The sequence below is a fragment of the Xiphophorus maculatus genome, chromosome 10 (assembly GCF_002775205.1).
Source record: "Xiphophorus maculatus strain JP 163 A chromosome 10, X_maculatus-5.0-male, whole genome shotgun sequence".
Lineage (NCBI taxonomy): Eukaryota > Metazoa > Chordata > Actinopteri > Cyprinodontiformes > Poeciliidae > Xiphophorus > Xiphophorus maculatus.
In genome coordinates this window covers 2,194,864-2,209,210 of record NC_036452.1, presented here as the reverse complement: position 1 = coordinate 2,209,210, position 14,347 = coordinate 2,194,864, and the positions used below count along the sequence as shown (strand labels likewise).

Here is a 14,347-nt window from a genome sequence, read left to right as displayed (position 1 = left end):
CATGGTAGGGCTGGACAATATGGCTAAAAACCAATATAACTGATTCATATCAGTCGACATCAATACACTGCAAAAACACATTTTTGGTTTAGCTTCTAGTGCAAATAATACACTCGAAATAAGATGAAACTAACTTAGAAGGAACTTTTCATCAAATACAGGAGCTTGTTTAATGTCAATAGTTCTTAATATTGATGAAAAAGTTCTAGTTCCACTGGCAGATGACTTAATTTATAAATAAGGAAAAATGTCTTGTTATAAGTGAAAACATTTTCTGGTGGAACTAGTTTTTCATCTATATTAAGTAATTATTCACTTAAAACAAGCTCCTGTATTTGCTGGAAAGTTTCTTCTATGTTAGTTTTGTCTTATTTCAAGTGTACTGAGAAAGGTTTTAGGTATTTGCAGTGTAATTATTTATTAGTTTTTTCCTTTTAAATATCTGAAATACTCAAACTGGTTTAGTGACCTTTCCTGTTTTATCCAGTTTTCACACAACATTTTTATTTTTTAAAAACTCATCGTTTTTATTTTTAAGTAGTTATGAGGTTTGGTGGGGAAACTTGAAACTGCTACTTGTTGCTAGGCAACCAAAGTGTGAGTGAGTTGATTCCACCAACCTAGAATATTCTACATGTTGGATATTCTATCAGATGTATTATCTACTGATATTGATCTTGTGTCTTTGATTTATTGCCCAGCCCTAAAACATGGGGTAATAATAATGGGGATCAGCTGGGAGCAAACAACAGGGAAACAACCGAGTCCAGAAGTTTACATACACTCATCATCTGAATGAATCTTTTACCGATTTATCTGAAGACTTATCTGAAGTTTCAAGGTGGGATGACGATACAACAGAAGGGTTTCTGAACAGATCTGGATTTATTGAGGATTTTCATGGTCAAAAGTATCCAGCTGAAATCAAATATTTACGAGCGCCAAATAAAGACACAGACAAGTTTTTTTTTCCAAGTGCCTGAAGTTAAATAAGACCAGATTCTCTTGTTTCAGGTCAGCTAGAATCTCTAAATTATTTTCTATTTGCTAAATGCAAGAAGACGTAGCGAGAATGTTAAGAATTTTTTTGTAGCTTTCTTTGGTTTCAGATGTTTGCATTTATTTATTACAGAAGAAGAAAATTTGCAATCACTGAGAAAAAAAGTCAGAATTCTGAAAAAAAATGTAAAATTCTGAGGAAAAAAAGTCAAATTTCAGAGAAAAAAGTCAGAATTCAGAAAAAAGTTTGAATTCTGGTACTAAAGTCAAAATTCAGTGAAAAAAAATCAAAATTCTGAGAAAAAAGTACTTTTTTCCCCAGCGTCCGTCTGTAATCTTCTTCAGCTATTTATTTATTCACTTCAGACAATAAGAAGTACAGAAAACAGAAAATAATAACAAGACGCGCTGCAGGTTCTAGGTTTTAACTTGACTTTCTGGTGGAAAAACTTTGGTCATGGTTTAACTTAGAAAGAGACGTTTAGCCAAACGTCAGCAGGCCTGGCTCTAAATGTTAGAGTCTGTGAGGATCAATTTGATCCTGTGTGAATTTGAAAGAAATCCCTCAATAAATGCAACCATTACAGGTGTTTGTGATGTAATCAGAAATATTCAGGATGTGCTTTTAGTGCCGATCTAAGGGAGCGGACATGTTGAGGACACACAATCACAGCTGCTGAAAGACAAACACTTACTTCTGGATGAAACACACCATCTCCCCGAAATAACAGCTGGGTGTGTTTGAACACACACACACACACACACACACACATTTTCACATAAGAACAATCATAAAAAACAATTAATATGCTCAGAATTAAACCCCACAGATTATGACAGAGTATTAGGGCCAAGATAAGAAAAAAATGTAATCACAGGAACAAAATTGTAATAGTGTGAGAAAAAAGTTGCATGAGCATAAAATCATAGAATAAAGAATAAAGTCATAAGTAAAAAGTTTTACGAGAATAAAGTCGTATGAGAATAGCGTTGAAGTAATATGAGAATAAATTAGAAATAATACCAGAAAAGCCATAATATCACCAGAATAAAGTTGCAATAGTAACAGAATCAAGTCATAATAATACAACTAACTAAAGGTTGAAACGAGTAATGTTGAGCGTCTTGTAAAGTTATTCTTTGGTAACAGGTTTAGAAATAAGTAAATACTTCTTACATCTTTTAACACATCAGCAGCAGGTCGGCTGCTGCAAACGACTGAATCTATTTCAAAGAAATAACCAAACAGACCTGACAAGTTGGTCACATCAGATCCTGACTTTTCTATAAAACTGATTTTTTCTTGTGATTTTACAACTTCCCTCTGGTAATATTGTGTCTTTATTTTGCAAATATTACGACTTTATTCTTGTAATTTAAAAATATAATCTAAGTTTGGCCCCTATACAAACATACAACCAGAACATTTCTAAAATTATTTTCACCAGAAGTTGCCCCATAATCCAAATACAATAACAAAGAGAGCGACTGAACTCACCTTGCAGGTAAAGTAGTAGTATGGCACATCCAGGGCGAGGAGGGCCTGAAGGCCTGAAGGCCTGGAGAAGCAGTCCTGAAGCAGGAGTCCATGTTCCTGCGTACAGAAGAGCGTCACCACTGACACGTCCTCCTGAGAGAGAAACCGTCACAGCGTCAGGAATCCTGCCAACAACGCCAAAAAGGTTACGAACGATCACTGCAGCGTGTTATCTACCAAATCTGAGAAAGCGTTGGCTGATTTCTCCGAGCCGACAGGCGCGGTCTCGCAGACAAAGAGTCGAGGTTCGCTCTCATCCCAGCAGTGGGCCACAGGAAAACGGCCACTGATTTCATTTTCCTGAAACATTTGCCTGAAATGACAGAAAATACGAGTTAGTGTGTGCCTGCCTTATTGAACAAAATCAATAAGGAAGGGCTGGCAAATGTATATAATACTATATACTTCTATGAAGTTGAACAATGTTGTTTCTTGAACAGGTTATTATAGGTCTGTAGTCTATGCAAAACATTTTTATTATATTTTTTACACAAAATCATCTTAGATAGTGAGATTTTATTCTACTCAGCTGAACCATTGAGTTGTTTTAGGGAGTCTGTCACTTTAAATTTAAATAAGTTGCTGTTGGCTACAACTCAACGTTTACTCTCACACGTGAAAATAGCTGCAAACAGATGTGCTATTATTCAATCACACATCTTTGAAAAGCATAAGTGGAGAATCCTGCATAACCTAGAAGAACGCAGCAAGTGGTTTCTGGATGCTAAGTTAACAACAAAACACTTTGTCTGTTCCAGCAGTCATTGTAAAGCGCATACAGCGGGAAAACCAGCTGACCAAACATGTTGCAGCTCAGCTTGGGTTGCTAGGTAACGGCACAGTAATTGCTCATTTGGTTTTTGAAACGGCTCGTTTTCCAAACACCAAAAAAACATGACAATTTTTAAGTGGAATGTAACATTTTTTAATAGAAAATAATTTTTAAAAAGTGCATACTTTGCAAGCAAAAGACAAAAAAGTCGCTGTTTTAAAAAAAAACATTCTTGTTATTTTTTGTGGAAATGCTTTTTGTATATTACATGAAATCAGCTGGTATTTTTTTATTACTTTTACATTTTAAAAAACACAAATTCTTTAGCATTTTTTAATAAAATTATTAAGAGCTGCAGGTTGCAGAACCCCAGCCTACAGGGCCACAGAAGTAGCTACAGCGGGCCAGATTTGGCCCACAGGCCATGAGTTTGATACATGAGCAGTAAGAATAATATCTTTACTTATCACTTTCATCAGGTGGAGAGACGCCAGTGGACGGTCTGCCGGTGAAGAAGTCAAAGTGCGTCACGGTGTCCATCTCGATGTCGTAGAAATATACTTTATGATCGGGTCGCCCGTTGACCTGAGAAACAGTCGAGATCAAATTAAATTTACAGCTTAAAAAAAGGAGATGATGTCTCTTTGATTTAAAAAGTGTGACTGAATCACACCGAGTCACCTGAGAGGCTAGCAGGCTAACTTGGCTGCCGCTGGCGTTGCATTTGATGGACCTCAGGGCGCCGAGGTCGCTGATGTGGTCGGACAAATTCTTAGCGCCGCAGTGAGCTTTGGCGTCTCTGCAAGAGAAAACAGCGCAAAAAGACAAAACAGCGTTCAGGTGCGACGGAGGATTAGGGCCAGCATGAGGAAAAATATATACATATTACTAGAATAAAGTTGTAATAATACAAGAATAAATCTGTACAAGAATAAAGTCGGAATATTATGAGTTTATTTTCATATTACGAGAATAAGCTCATAGGAATGCTAGAATAAAGCTATAATGTAACCAGAATAAAGTCACAGTAAGATGTTGAGAATAATATTCTCGTGATAAATTAGAAATAATCAGAGAAAAAAGTTGTAATATTAAGAAAACACAACTAGTTATAAATAAGACACATTTTGAGAATAAAGTCACAATATTCCCAGAATAAAGTCATAGTACACACATAAACATCAGATTATCATAAATAACAGGGCACAGCCTGCTGTTGATAATAATCTGATCATGATGTGTTAACAGATTAAGTATTTCCTTATCTGTAAAACAAATACCAAAGTATAACTTCTCAAGATGCTCAATATTCCTAATTTTACCACTGTTGAAAGACTGATCTTTTGTTTTGGAGTTCTCATAATATTACGACTTTATTTTTGTCCTGATGCTCTGATACATTAGTTACCGTCTGGAGAGGTCGTAAACTCTGATGTGTGCCGTGTCTGTTCCTACTGCCAGGTACGACTGGCACACGTCCAGCAGCACGGGGTTTCCCTCGGCCCGGGAGAAAGTTAGCAGCTGCTTCACTGTCCCCTGAGGGAGAAACAACAGCAGCAACGTTTAAACCGGGTCTGAGCTTCACACGGCAGGATGCGGCTACAGCTGGTAGCAACGTACCTGAGGTGTTCGGATCTGGACTCTGTTTGGTTCCACGGTGTAAAGGTTCTCGTCATGAACAGCAACAATGTGGGAATCACAAGGAAATGATCCTGCGATGGATGGAAGGAAAACAGGCTAAACTACCTGAATTATTCACATTTTTTCACGTTTCACCCACAAACTTTAACGCATTTTATATTCTACACCAGAAGTCTTCAACCTGTGGCTCTTTGGACCTTCCAAAAGTCAGAATAAAATAATTTTAAAAAGAGAATAATGTCAGATTATGAGAATAAAATCGGACGAATAAAGTTGAAATAATACAAGAGTAAAGTCACAGTATTACGAGAATAAAGTTTAAAAAAAGCATGACAATAAAGTCGTTATATTATGATTCTCGTATTATTTCGACTTTATTCTTGTACCATTTTATTCTCAGTATATTATGACTTTATTCTTATTTTATTTTTTCATTTTCTTAGCATGACCCCGATGCTCTGTCGTAATTTCGCAAGTGATCAGGGAGTTTATAGTGACATATTATCGACTCTTTGAACATGACGTCACGCTCCCAGAACTCCGCCCACTCCGCCGTGACGGAAGTCAAAACGACCTTTGCACTCCTGTCAGAAAACACACGTGTGTAACCTGATGTCGCTTTTATTCAGTTTATTTCGCTTTAAAAATGTTAAGAGGAGGCTGCGCTGTCGGCTGCAGGATAAATCCAAACATTTTATTGTGTAACTTTTAATGATGAAAGATACGGCAGCAGCTGTCAATCACAACGACTGGCAGCCCTCTGTGAAATCGCACAGTAAAAAGATTAACGTTCATATACTTTATAAGTAATTATGACCACAAATATGCAATCAAATATCGCATTATGGAGAAGGTACTCGTCTAACCATTGGTAACCATGGAAACGATGCCGCACCGTCATGTAGCCTAGCATGTATGGAAAGAACTGGTTAGCATCTCGCCTTTAATTTGATCAACACGTCAGGATGGAGGACGTATGGGTCGGTTTCTAAGCTAGCTGTTTCCAACTTTCGTAAATCCTGCCGTCTATGAGCCCCAACCAGGTGTGTTACGTCCACCGAGAAATTAACTCGACTCGAACAAGAAGCCACAAACAAACTGGCAAAAACAATTTGGGAAATCTATTTCCATCGCTCTGTCCTTCACTTCTGACGTCCGTCATGGCGCCTGGAATGATTCAGTGACGGGTTAGGGTTAGGGTAGTAGTTGACGTAGTTGCAAAGGGTGAATACCTGTAACATGCAGAGCCGTCCCTGAGAGCTCAAAGACAGAGATGTGTTTCCCGTTCCAGACCGTCACAGAGTCCTGTCGGAGGAACAGAAAAGTACGTTTCATTTCATCGCCTGTCAGAGCAGAACTAAGCAGAGTCCAGCTGTTTTGTTTGGTTTCACCTTGCTAACACACACTCCTCTGATGTGCATGTCACACTGCAGAGGAAGCGTCTCTCCTCTGCTGAAGTTCGTGATGCTGAGCTGAGTCGGGGCGAGCTGCACTGCTGCCACCTGCTGGCCGAAGTGCGCCGACATCACATGCTCACTGAGGATCAGAACCGTTCTGGAGTTGTTGGCGGCCAGCAGGTTCTGATTGGAGCCCCACTGATGTCACACACACACACACACGCGCGCGCGCGATGAGGCAGGATATTTCTGTTTGTATTTCTGGAATAAAACCGTTTGTTTAAATGTTGTGCTCAGACTGAGGTGGTACCTGCAGCTCGGTGACGTTTCCATGGATCTCAGTGGGAGTCTGCAGCTTCCACAGGGCTTTAGCGTCGGCTCTGTAGCTGCTGCTGCTCATCGGCTGCATCGCCGTCTTCCACATCGCTATGCGGCCTTTGGAGGTTCCAGCTGCCAGGATCTCTGCACATTTCACATTTTTATTAAAGAAAACAAATAATTCAGAGCTACTCAACAGTAGTACCGCATGCTGAAATAATGACGGGAGGCGTGGGTCGGTTTTTTCAGTTGGGTCCGATTTCCTTAAGATTGGGCAGTCGGCCGATACTTACATCTCAAAACTGATCTTATCTACCGCCACTCAATCCTGAAAATCAGCCGCTGACGGACAGACCAGCCCCTCAGCCTTAAAGATAATCACTAAAGGTCCACTGATTTATCAGCGCCAGTTTCTTTAAGTTTGGGAAATCGGTGATGGGCCGATCATCCCCCTTGGCAAAGGTCTAAAAATCAGCCGTATCCTCTTCTGCTGTGCAGTCTGAGAGGTTGGGCCAACAGACCGGCCCACCGGGTCATGTCTGCCTGTTTCCGGATAACAACAGACACCCCACTGTTACCAGTGCTTGAGTGACGAAGTTGCAAAGGATCAAGATAGTTTTTAGTAAGATAGTTTTGTATTATTTCAAGCGTACTAAGATATTTGCAGTAGAAACTAGACAAAAATACTCAGTAAGATTTTGCATTTTTGCAGTGTAGGTGTTGCTGGTGGTGTCGCTGGATAATGGATGGATAAAGTAAGTATTTTCCAGATTTTCTGCCTCTAAATGAATTTACCTTTGGCTGCGCAGTAGGAAACACAGTTGATCATCTCTCCCTTCTTAAATCCCAGAGTTTCGTCCAGAGATAGAACGTAGTTCTCATCTCTCTCCAGGTCCCAAATTCTGACATGTTTAAAGGAAAATAATTCAACAGGTTAAAATCACGCTTCACTCATTTATGTTGGTCTGTAGAGGAATGGCGGGTAGAAACTGACTTGATGACTGGTTCGCCTGTCGCTGTGATGAGGAGGCTGTTCTCGGTCCAGATGATGTCGACGTTCTGCCCGGCTGTGCTGCTCAACTTCACCTGCAGACAGAAACCAAACAAAGTAAGAGGAGAACTACTTCAATGTGTTTTTACTCAAGTAAAAGTAAAAAGAAATGACTGATACAGGAGTAAAAAAAGGTACTTGAGTAAAAATTTAATATTTAAAAATTACATCATCTGACCAACCAAAATACAAAGTTATGTGGAAATTTTGGTATTTTAAGGAAAATAATGGTATTTTAATGACAATAATTCATATAAGCAACAAAAAATAACAAAATTGGCCAAAATAAAATTCTTCCAAATCAGTTTCTTTCAATAAAAAAATTATGAAACTTTAGCAGAATCTGCAGGTGTGTGTCTGAGTCTGGTGGATTTTTGGTTGAAACATGTTTGTTGTTCATTCAGTGGATAGAAAATGCAGAAATTTTACTAAAGTAGGAGTAGAAATACTTCATAATGAAATTACTCAAGTAAAAGTAACAAGTACAGCGTAGTGAAAACACTTTTAAAAGTACATTTTACAAGTAAATGTAACTGGTTAGTACCCAACTCTGCCTGTTACATTAAACATAACCTGGTTATTTATTTATTAAAATGAAGATGAGACATTTACTGCAGAAATCAGACATCTAACTCTAGGAACCTACGGTCAAAGTGTACCTTCATGAACTCGTGAGCTCCCCCTTCTGGTCTCAGTGTGTACTGCGACAGCATCAGGGTGTCCGTGACGACCACCAGCACACCTCTCTTCTCCAGGTAGAAGAGCTTCCTGATGGAGCCGTCCTCGCTCAGCAGCGGGCTCGTCTTGCCCTGTTCGTCCACAGCATGGACCTTTCCTGCAGGTCATCACACATCGGCTTCAAACAGTTTAAACGGCGCGGAAAACACAGGGGGCGCCAAAATTGATTAAAAAAAGATTGAATCCCATACAAATTTTTTTTTAAATAAATGTAAGTTAATGTAACTGATTTAAATGTTATTTTTGTTGCCTATTTTCTGATTGGCTGCCAGTTAAACTCATCAAGTTGCTTTGCTGCTCAAGCAAGCGTAGCGAGCTAGAAATGGAAAAGTTTCTGACAAAAGGAGACCAAAGGAGCCAAACTCTGCTGTGATAAACCATAAGAACTATAGGAATCAAATTAAATTTGATGTGATTATTATAAAATAATATTATCTTATAATCAAGTAAGGGGTTTGTGGTAAAAAAAAAAATTGTGATTATCTGGTAATAAAGTCGAGCTGAATAACTTATCACAATATAAGTTTTTCATATCAGTCGATATTGATAATTATTGGTAAGTTTTTTGTTTTAAATATCTGAACTGCAGCCAAACTGGTGACGTGACCTTAAATGTTTTATCCAGTTTTTTCTCCATTTAGTTTTTTACTTTTTAGCAGTTATGAGGCAAAGTGGAGAAACTTGAAACTGCTCGGAAGGTTTCTCAGAATGTTGTTGCTAGGTAACCGAAGTTTGGGGGAGCTAGAAACTGCTTCTTACCCAGCAGGTTGTTGCTAGGCAACCAAAGAGTGAGTTAGTAGGTTCCACCAACTTAAAATATTCTTTATATTGAATATTGTATCAGATGTACTGTCTATTGATATTGATCACATATTAATACTGTTATTGATTTATTGTCCAGCCCTTTAATAAAGTTATAATATATTCTATGATAATAAAATTCTCTGTTACAGGATAATTTAAAATAAGAAAAAATGAGGCAGCATTTATGCTAAATGAATAAAATAATTACTGACTAGTGGATAAAACATTCTAGCAGTGGATTTTTTTTAACATATTTTGTAGCTTTGTGTTTGGGTTTGTAAAGAGGGGGTTCCCGGGCCTTTGGGGGCCATGTCACAGAAACGTTTGAACCGTCTTACCGTCGGAGCTGCTGACGTAGAAGCCCAGTCCCTCCTGAGGACCCATCTTCAGAGGCGCCCCTTTCCAGCTGAACATGTCCAGAGCCGATTCGTCTCCGCTCACCGACGCCCGCGCCAACATCGCCACATCGCTATGGAAACAACACAGATCAGATCAGGTGTGAAAACAGGCTCATTTCCACCTGAAACATTCCTCTTAATGTCTTTAGATTTTAATATGGTTTGCTTTAAAAGTCAAAATGTTCAAACATTTCCTGGGAACTTTTCTGTCTCTCTTATACTACTAATAAAAATCTAAATCTTTATCTATAAATCACTTTATATGTAACTTTTAAAGTACTAGGATCTCTTCAATTTAGCTTCTCTGCTGCGGCTTCTTTAATCTGAACTAAAAACTAATGATAATGGATTTAAGATAAATAAAGTATTAAAAAACGTATAAATTATAATTGTTCCTGTGGATCTACATTTTTGACTGTGTGAAGAAAGATTCTGATTTTTCTGTTTTCTTCTTTCACAATCAACACATAATATATCTTCAAATAAAACCAATAACAATAATAATGTTAGAAAGTGTTTTTGAAAACTCTTTGTACTACTTTTGCACCTGTTTGCAACAAACTTCAATGTATTTAATTTGCATTTAATGTGATGAAACAACAGAAAGTGTCATGATAAATTTTGCTGGATGATAAATGTTCCCTGTAACTATTGCAATAAATGATAATATTGTCATTTAGAAACCATTTAAAACGGTTTCAATGAAAATGGCTTAATAATGCAAGTTTACTCCCTGGAAGATCAATAAACTAATTTACTAATTTAGTAAAGAATACTTCTTCCTGGAGCTGGAAGATACTTTAAATATCCAAAATAAAACAATAACCAGAAACTATAAATAAAAAATGAAATAACCACAAAACCCCCAAAAACATAAATAAAAGGATTATTAAATCTCTTAACATAAACAAAAGTGTTTTTTATAAAGCAAAATCGGGGCTATAAATTTTGTTAAAAAGAAAAAAAATGAAACTGAAAAGAAAAAGTCAAACTTCTCAAAATTACTATTCAAATTAAAAGTCTTTTTTTTGTTGTTTCAAAGTAAATACCCAATTTAGCTCCACATTTTTTCCATCTCATCTTCCCCAACAACAGATTTGAATTGATCATCAGAATGAAAGTTATTGATCTCATTTTAACTGATTAATTGCAACATGTTTAGCTTTAAATCTGTGAGCTACTTACACCCCAGGAGAGGCAGGTTTGAAAATGCAGCAGGTTAAAGGTTTGTTGTAGTCGTGCTTAACGAGGTAATTTCCTAAAAGTCGCCCTCTGGCATCTAATTTCCACACGGCCAGAGCTCCATTCTGCCAAAACACAATGATTGTTAAATTCAGAACAAAAACAGCGTTTATGTTTTATTCACGTTATGAAGCAGCAAACCTGATCTCCGGTTACCAAGCGGCTTCCGGAGCCGCTCCACTCCAGCAGCGCGATGCGGGCCGTGTGAACGGCCGGCAGCACGGTCTGATCTCCGGACGGATGCGTGAGCAGCACCACCTCCCCGCTCTCCCAGCCCAGAACCAGAACCGGCTTTGCGGGATGCCAGCGCAGCACGGCGGCCGGCTGGGCCCGGTCCACATGGCAGCTCTTCACACACTCACCCTGAGTTTGGAAAGGACCACAAAGAAACACGTAAGGCTTCAAACATCAGTACTGATACGAATTTATCAATCAGTCTTCATTATCAATATAAACTCTTTAATTAGAAATATGCACCATGTTGTATTCAATTCAAACTAACTTAAAACTGGCTTAAAAATAAGAATCTCGCTGTGAAATTAAAATTTTAACAGGAAAGGTTTTGACATCAACAGTTTTTGCGAAGGAGTTTTTAATATAATAAACAAGCCTTGTATGAAAATATATCCTAATTTATTGAATATGACTGCAGATGTTAATATCAGACGGAGATTACTCATACGGTACGGTGCTAACATTAATGTAACAACCAGGTTGTGGATTATTTAACAGAAAACCAATAAATATCATAAAAACCGACAAAACAAACAAATGGCAACAACCACATTTAAACATTCTTTCTAGATAATATATCTTAAATATTCCTCCATAACTAATAATACACTTAACAAAAGTGTAAAAAATTGGCATAATTACTATTAACAGCAAAATATATATACAAAAAAACAAAACCATAGTAAAATAATTTTTTCTTAAAAAGTTGGTAAATGTTTACAAATCCACAGGATTTGTTGATCACAGTGAGAGGAATAACCAGTTAAAGACCTGCTGGTAAATTAATTAATTCCCATGTGAAGGAGGGGGAACAGTTCAAACAGCTGAAATATTTGTTCCTCTCCCATAACGTTGGAAATAAAGGGCCCAGGATTTCATCTTGGATATTTTCTAAAACACAAACACTATATCAATGCGCCACGCAAACAAAACGGGAACTAATGAGAGGAATCGTTTTTAACGGAGTTGAAGTAACGCTGCAGCTGATCCATCCGACCGTCTGATCCCAGTTCACCTGCTGCAGGTAAAGATCCACGCTGCCACCAGCAGCAGGGCCGCTCGACGCCACAGCCAGGATGGGAAGCGTGGAGTGCCAGGTCAGATGAGACGGCAGATTGCTTCTGTCGGGGGCTTCGATGCGGTGGTCGAAATACACCGCCATGTTCCCTCAGTACGGCTGGATGACAGAGATGGAGTTAGGAACATATTGCCAAAATACAGTATATATATGTGTGTGTGACGATTTATTCAACGTACATTAAATCAGACAGAACTTTATTCTTTATTCTAGAATAATCAGTAATCATGTTCTAAATATCTTTCTCACAGGTGAGTTTAAAATGTGATCTGGCCTGATCTGGTAAAACAAACTTTGCTGGACGATAAATTGTCTCAAAAATTATTGCGATAAACGATAGTATTGTTGTTTACCTGTATCTATATATTTTTAAGTAAAGACATAATAATGCAAGTTTGCCCTCTAATAAACTTTAAAATTGTACGAACACTTTAAATATCCAAAATAAAACACAATCAAAAACAATAAATATAAAAATTAAAACATAAAAACAATAGTAACCATAAATAAAATGGATTATGATTCTATGTAAACAAATTTTCCCTTAAAAAATATTAATTTTCAGAATGGAAATGATCAAGCTTATTTTATTATTTACTTATTACTACATCCAATCTGTTTTATTGATATTTGTACAGATATTTAGTAGATGCTTTACTGTCTTGCTGATGTTGTTATATGATTGTCTCTGTGTTGTTTATTTTCTTTTTCACCTTACTGCAAGGAAACATTTTCAGGGGACAATAATAAAGTAATACAGATACAGATCACTTCTTTACTTGGTGTTATAGGTGGTGAATCAGAAGTTGATTCTTAAGAATCATTTTAAGAATTAAAATGTGCAGTTTTTCTTTTTTTTGAAAAATCTCTTGTTTTCATTTTTTTGTTAAATTACCCCGCTCTATTGCACATTTCTTTTAAACAGATGTGCTAGTTTTAATAACTGTACTACTTGTCTCCTATTGTTTATTTTTATATTTTTTTATGTTGTGACGCTACATGTTTACATTTGTCTTTTACTTGGCTTCTAACACAACCGAATTTCTTCACATTAAATGATATTTCTATTCTAGTTTGGCTTACCTTCAGGGTAATTTTACTTTAAGGTTGCATTAACAACGTATAACATTAACACAGGCAGATTTAAATGAACTCGATTACGGTCTCTAATACGTAACAGTCAGCTATGAAGAACGCTACAGGCTTTATGTGTAAAAAAGGACAAACCTTACAGCATCAATTAGATGTTAGCATTAGCTTAGCTAGCAAAGTTAGCGCCTGTAGTCTCTTCCTCGCTGAAACACACAAAAAAACAAAAACTACAAAAACTATTTGGCAATGAAGACTTACTTTACTGTCTCTTCTTTTCAATTAGCGACACTTCGCTTTGTCACAACGGACGGAGCGCGTCATATGGACCGTTACTTCAAGCGGTGTTGTCTACTGGAAAAGCGTCTTTCTCAGTTGCCCATGACAACCTCAGAGGCTACGTAAGGAGGCGGAGCGACGGAAAACAGCGAACGGGGCCGAGTCCGTACCGAAGATGGAACATTGATGGTGAGCCATAGATGGCTCAGAAAGTGCCTGTACGAAAACCCATAAGATGATCACAAACGGCGCTATTTTAACGTTTTATGTTGTTCCAATTATTTAGTAGAATATGTTCAAACAGTACTTTTATTATGATGTACAAAAATTGGCTTAAGCCTCCAATCACAAATTTCCTTACTTTTTGTGCTGTTAGCAGATTTTTTTGAGTATTCTGATTAATTATGTATGCACCAATTTCTTTAAGAGTATTGTTTTTGTGTGCCTTTGTAAATGTTTGATCATTTACATCTCTATAAAGCCATTCTTATTGCTTATGGTAATGTATACGTTTTATTTATTAATAATAGTTTTAGAGTACTACAAATGTACTTTCATAAACATAAGCCAACATTAAGCTTGTTCTAAAATGGTAGCTGGACGTTTCCAGAATTCTGCTCCACAAAAGAGCAGAATTCAGAATTTTGCCTTTTTCAAAGGGTAAAATTTGATTTATAAGGTGCAATATTTTAAATAAAAAGGGAAAATTTCATTGGTATCCTAGATAAACTTTTTCATCTGGTGAAACATACGTGTTGATTCACACCAAA

At 37.3% G+C, this 14,347-nt stretch overlaps 1 protein-coding gene across 1 annotated transcript in view; it reads right to left on the bottom strand.

The window, feature by feature from the left end:
• ift140 (intraflagellar transport 140) overlaps positions 1-13,701 on the bottom strand; it is a 37,903-nt gene extending 24,202 nt beyond the window's left edge. The window contains exons 1-17 of the mRNA XM_023341108.1: positions 13,560-13,701; positions 12,147-12,308; positions 11,039-11,260; positions 10,841-10,962; positions 9,596-9,726; positions 8,375-8,550; positions 7,659-7,750; positions 7,460-7,566; positions 6,657-6,808; positions 6,341-6,544; positions 6,182-6,254; positions 4,929-5,020; positions 4,717-4,844; positions 3,990-4,107; positions 3,772-3,893; positions 2,714-2,849; positions 2,498-2,629 (exon numbers count right to left, since the gene is read on the bottom strand). Coding sequence (XP_023196876.1) covers positions 2,498-2,629; positions 2,714-2,849; positions 3,772-3,893; positions 3,990-4,107; positions 4,717-4,844; positions 4,929-5,020; positions 6,182-6,254; positions 6,341-6,544; positions 6,657-6,808; positions 7,460-7,566; positions 7,659-7,750; positions 8,375-8,550; positions 9,596-9,726; positions 10,841-10,962; positions 11,039-11,260; positions 12,147-12,293 — 2,154 coding nt within the window. The 5' untranslated portion in view covers positions 12,294-12,308; positions 13,560-13,701. The remainder of the gene's footprint in view (positions 1-2,497; positions 2,630-2,713; positions 2,850-3,771; positions 3,894-3,989; positions 4,108-4,716; positions 4,845-4,928; positions 5,021-6,181; positions 6,255-6,340; positions 6,545-6,656; positions 6,809-7,459; positions 7,567-7,658; positions 7,751-8,374; positions 8,551-9,595; positions 9,727-10,840; positions 10,963-11,038; positions 11,261-12,146; positions 12,309-13,559) is intronic.
• Between the last annotated feature and the right edge of the window lie 646 nt (positions 13,702-14,347).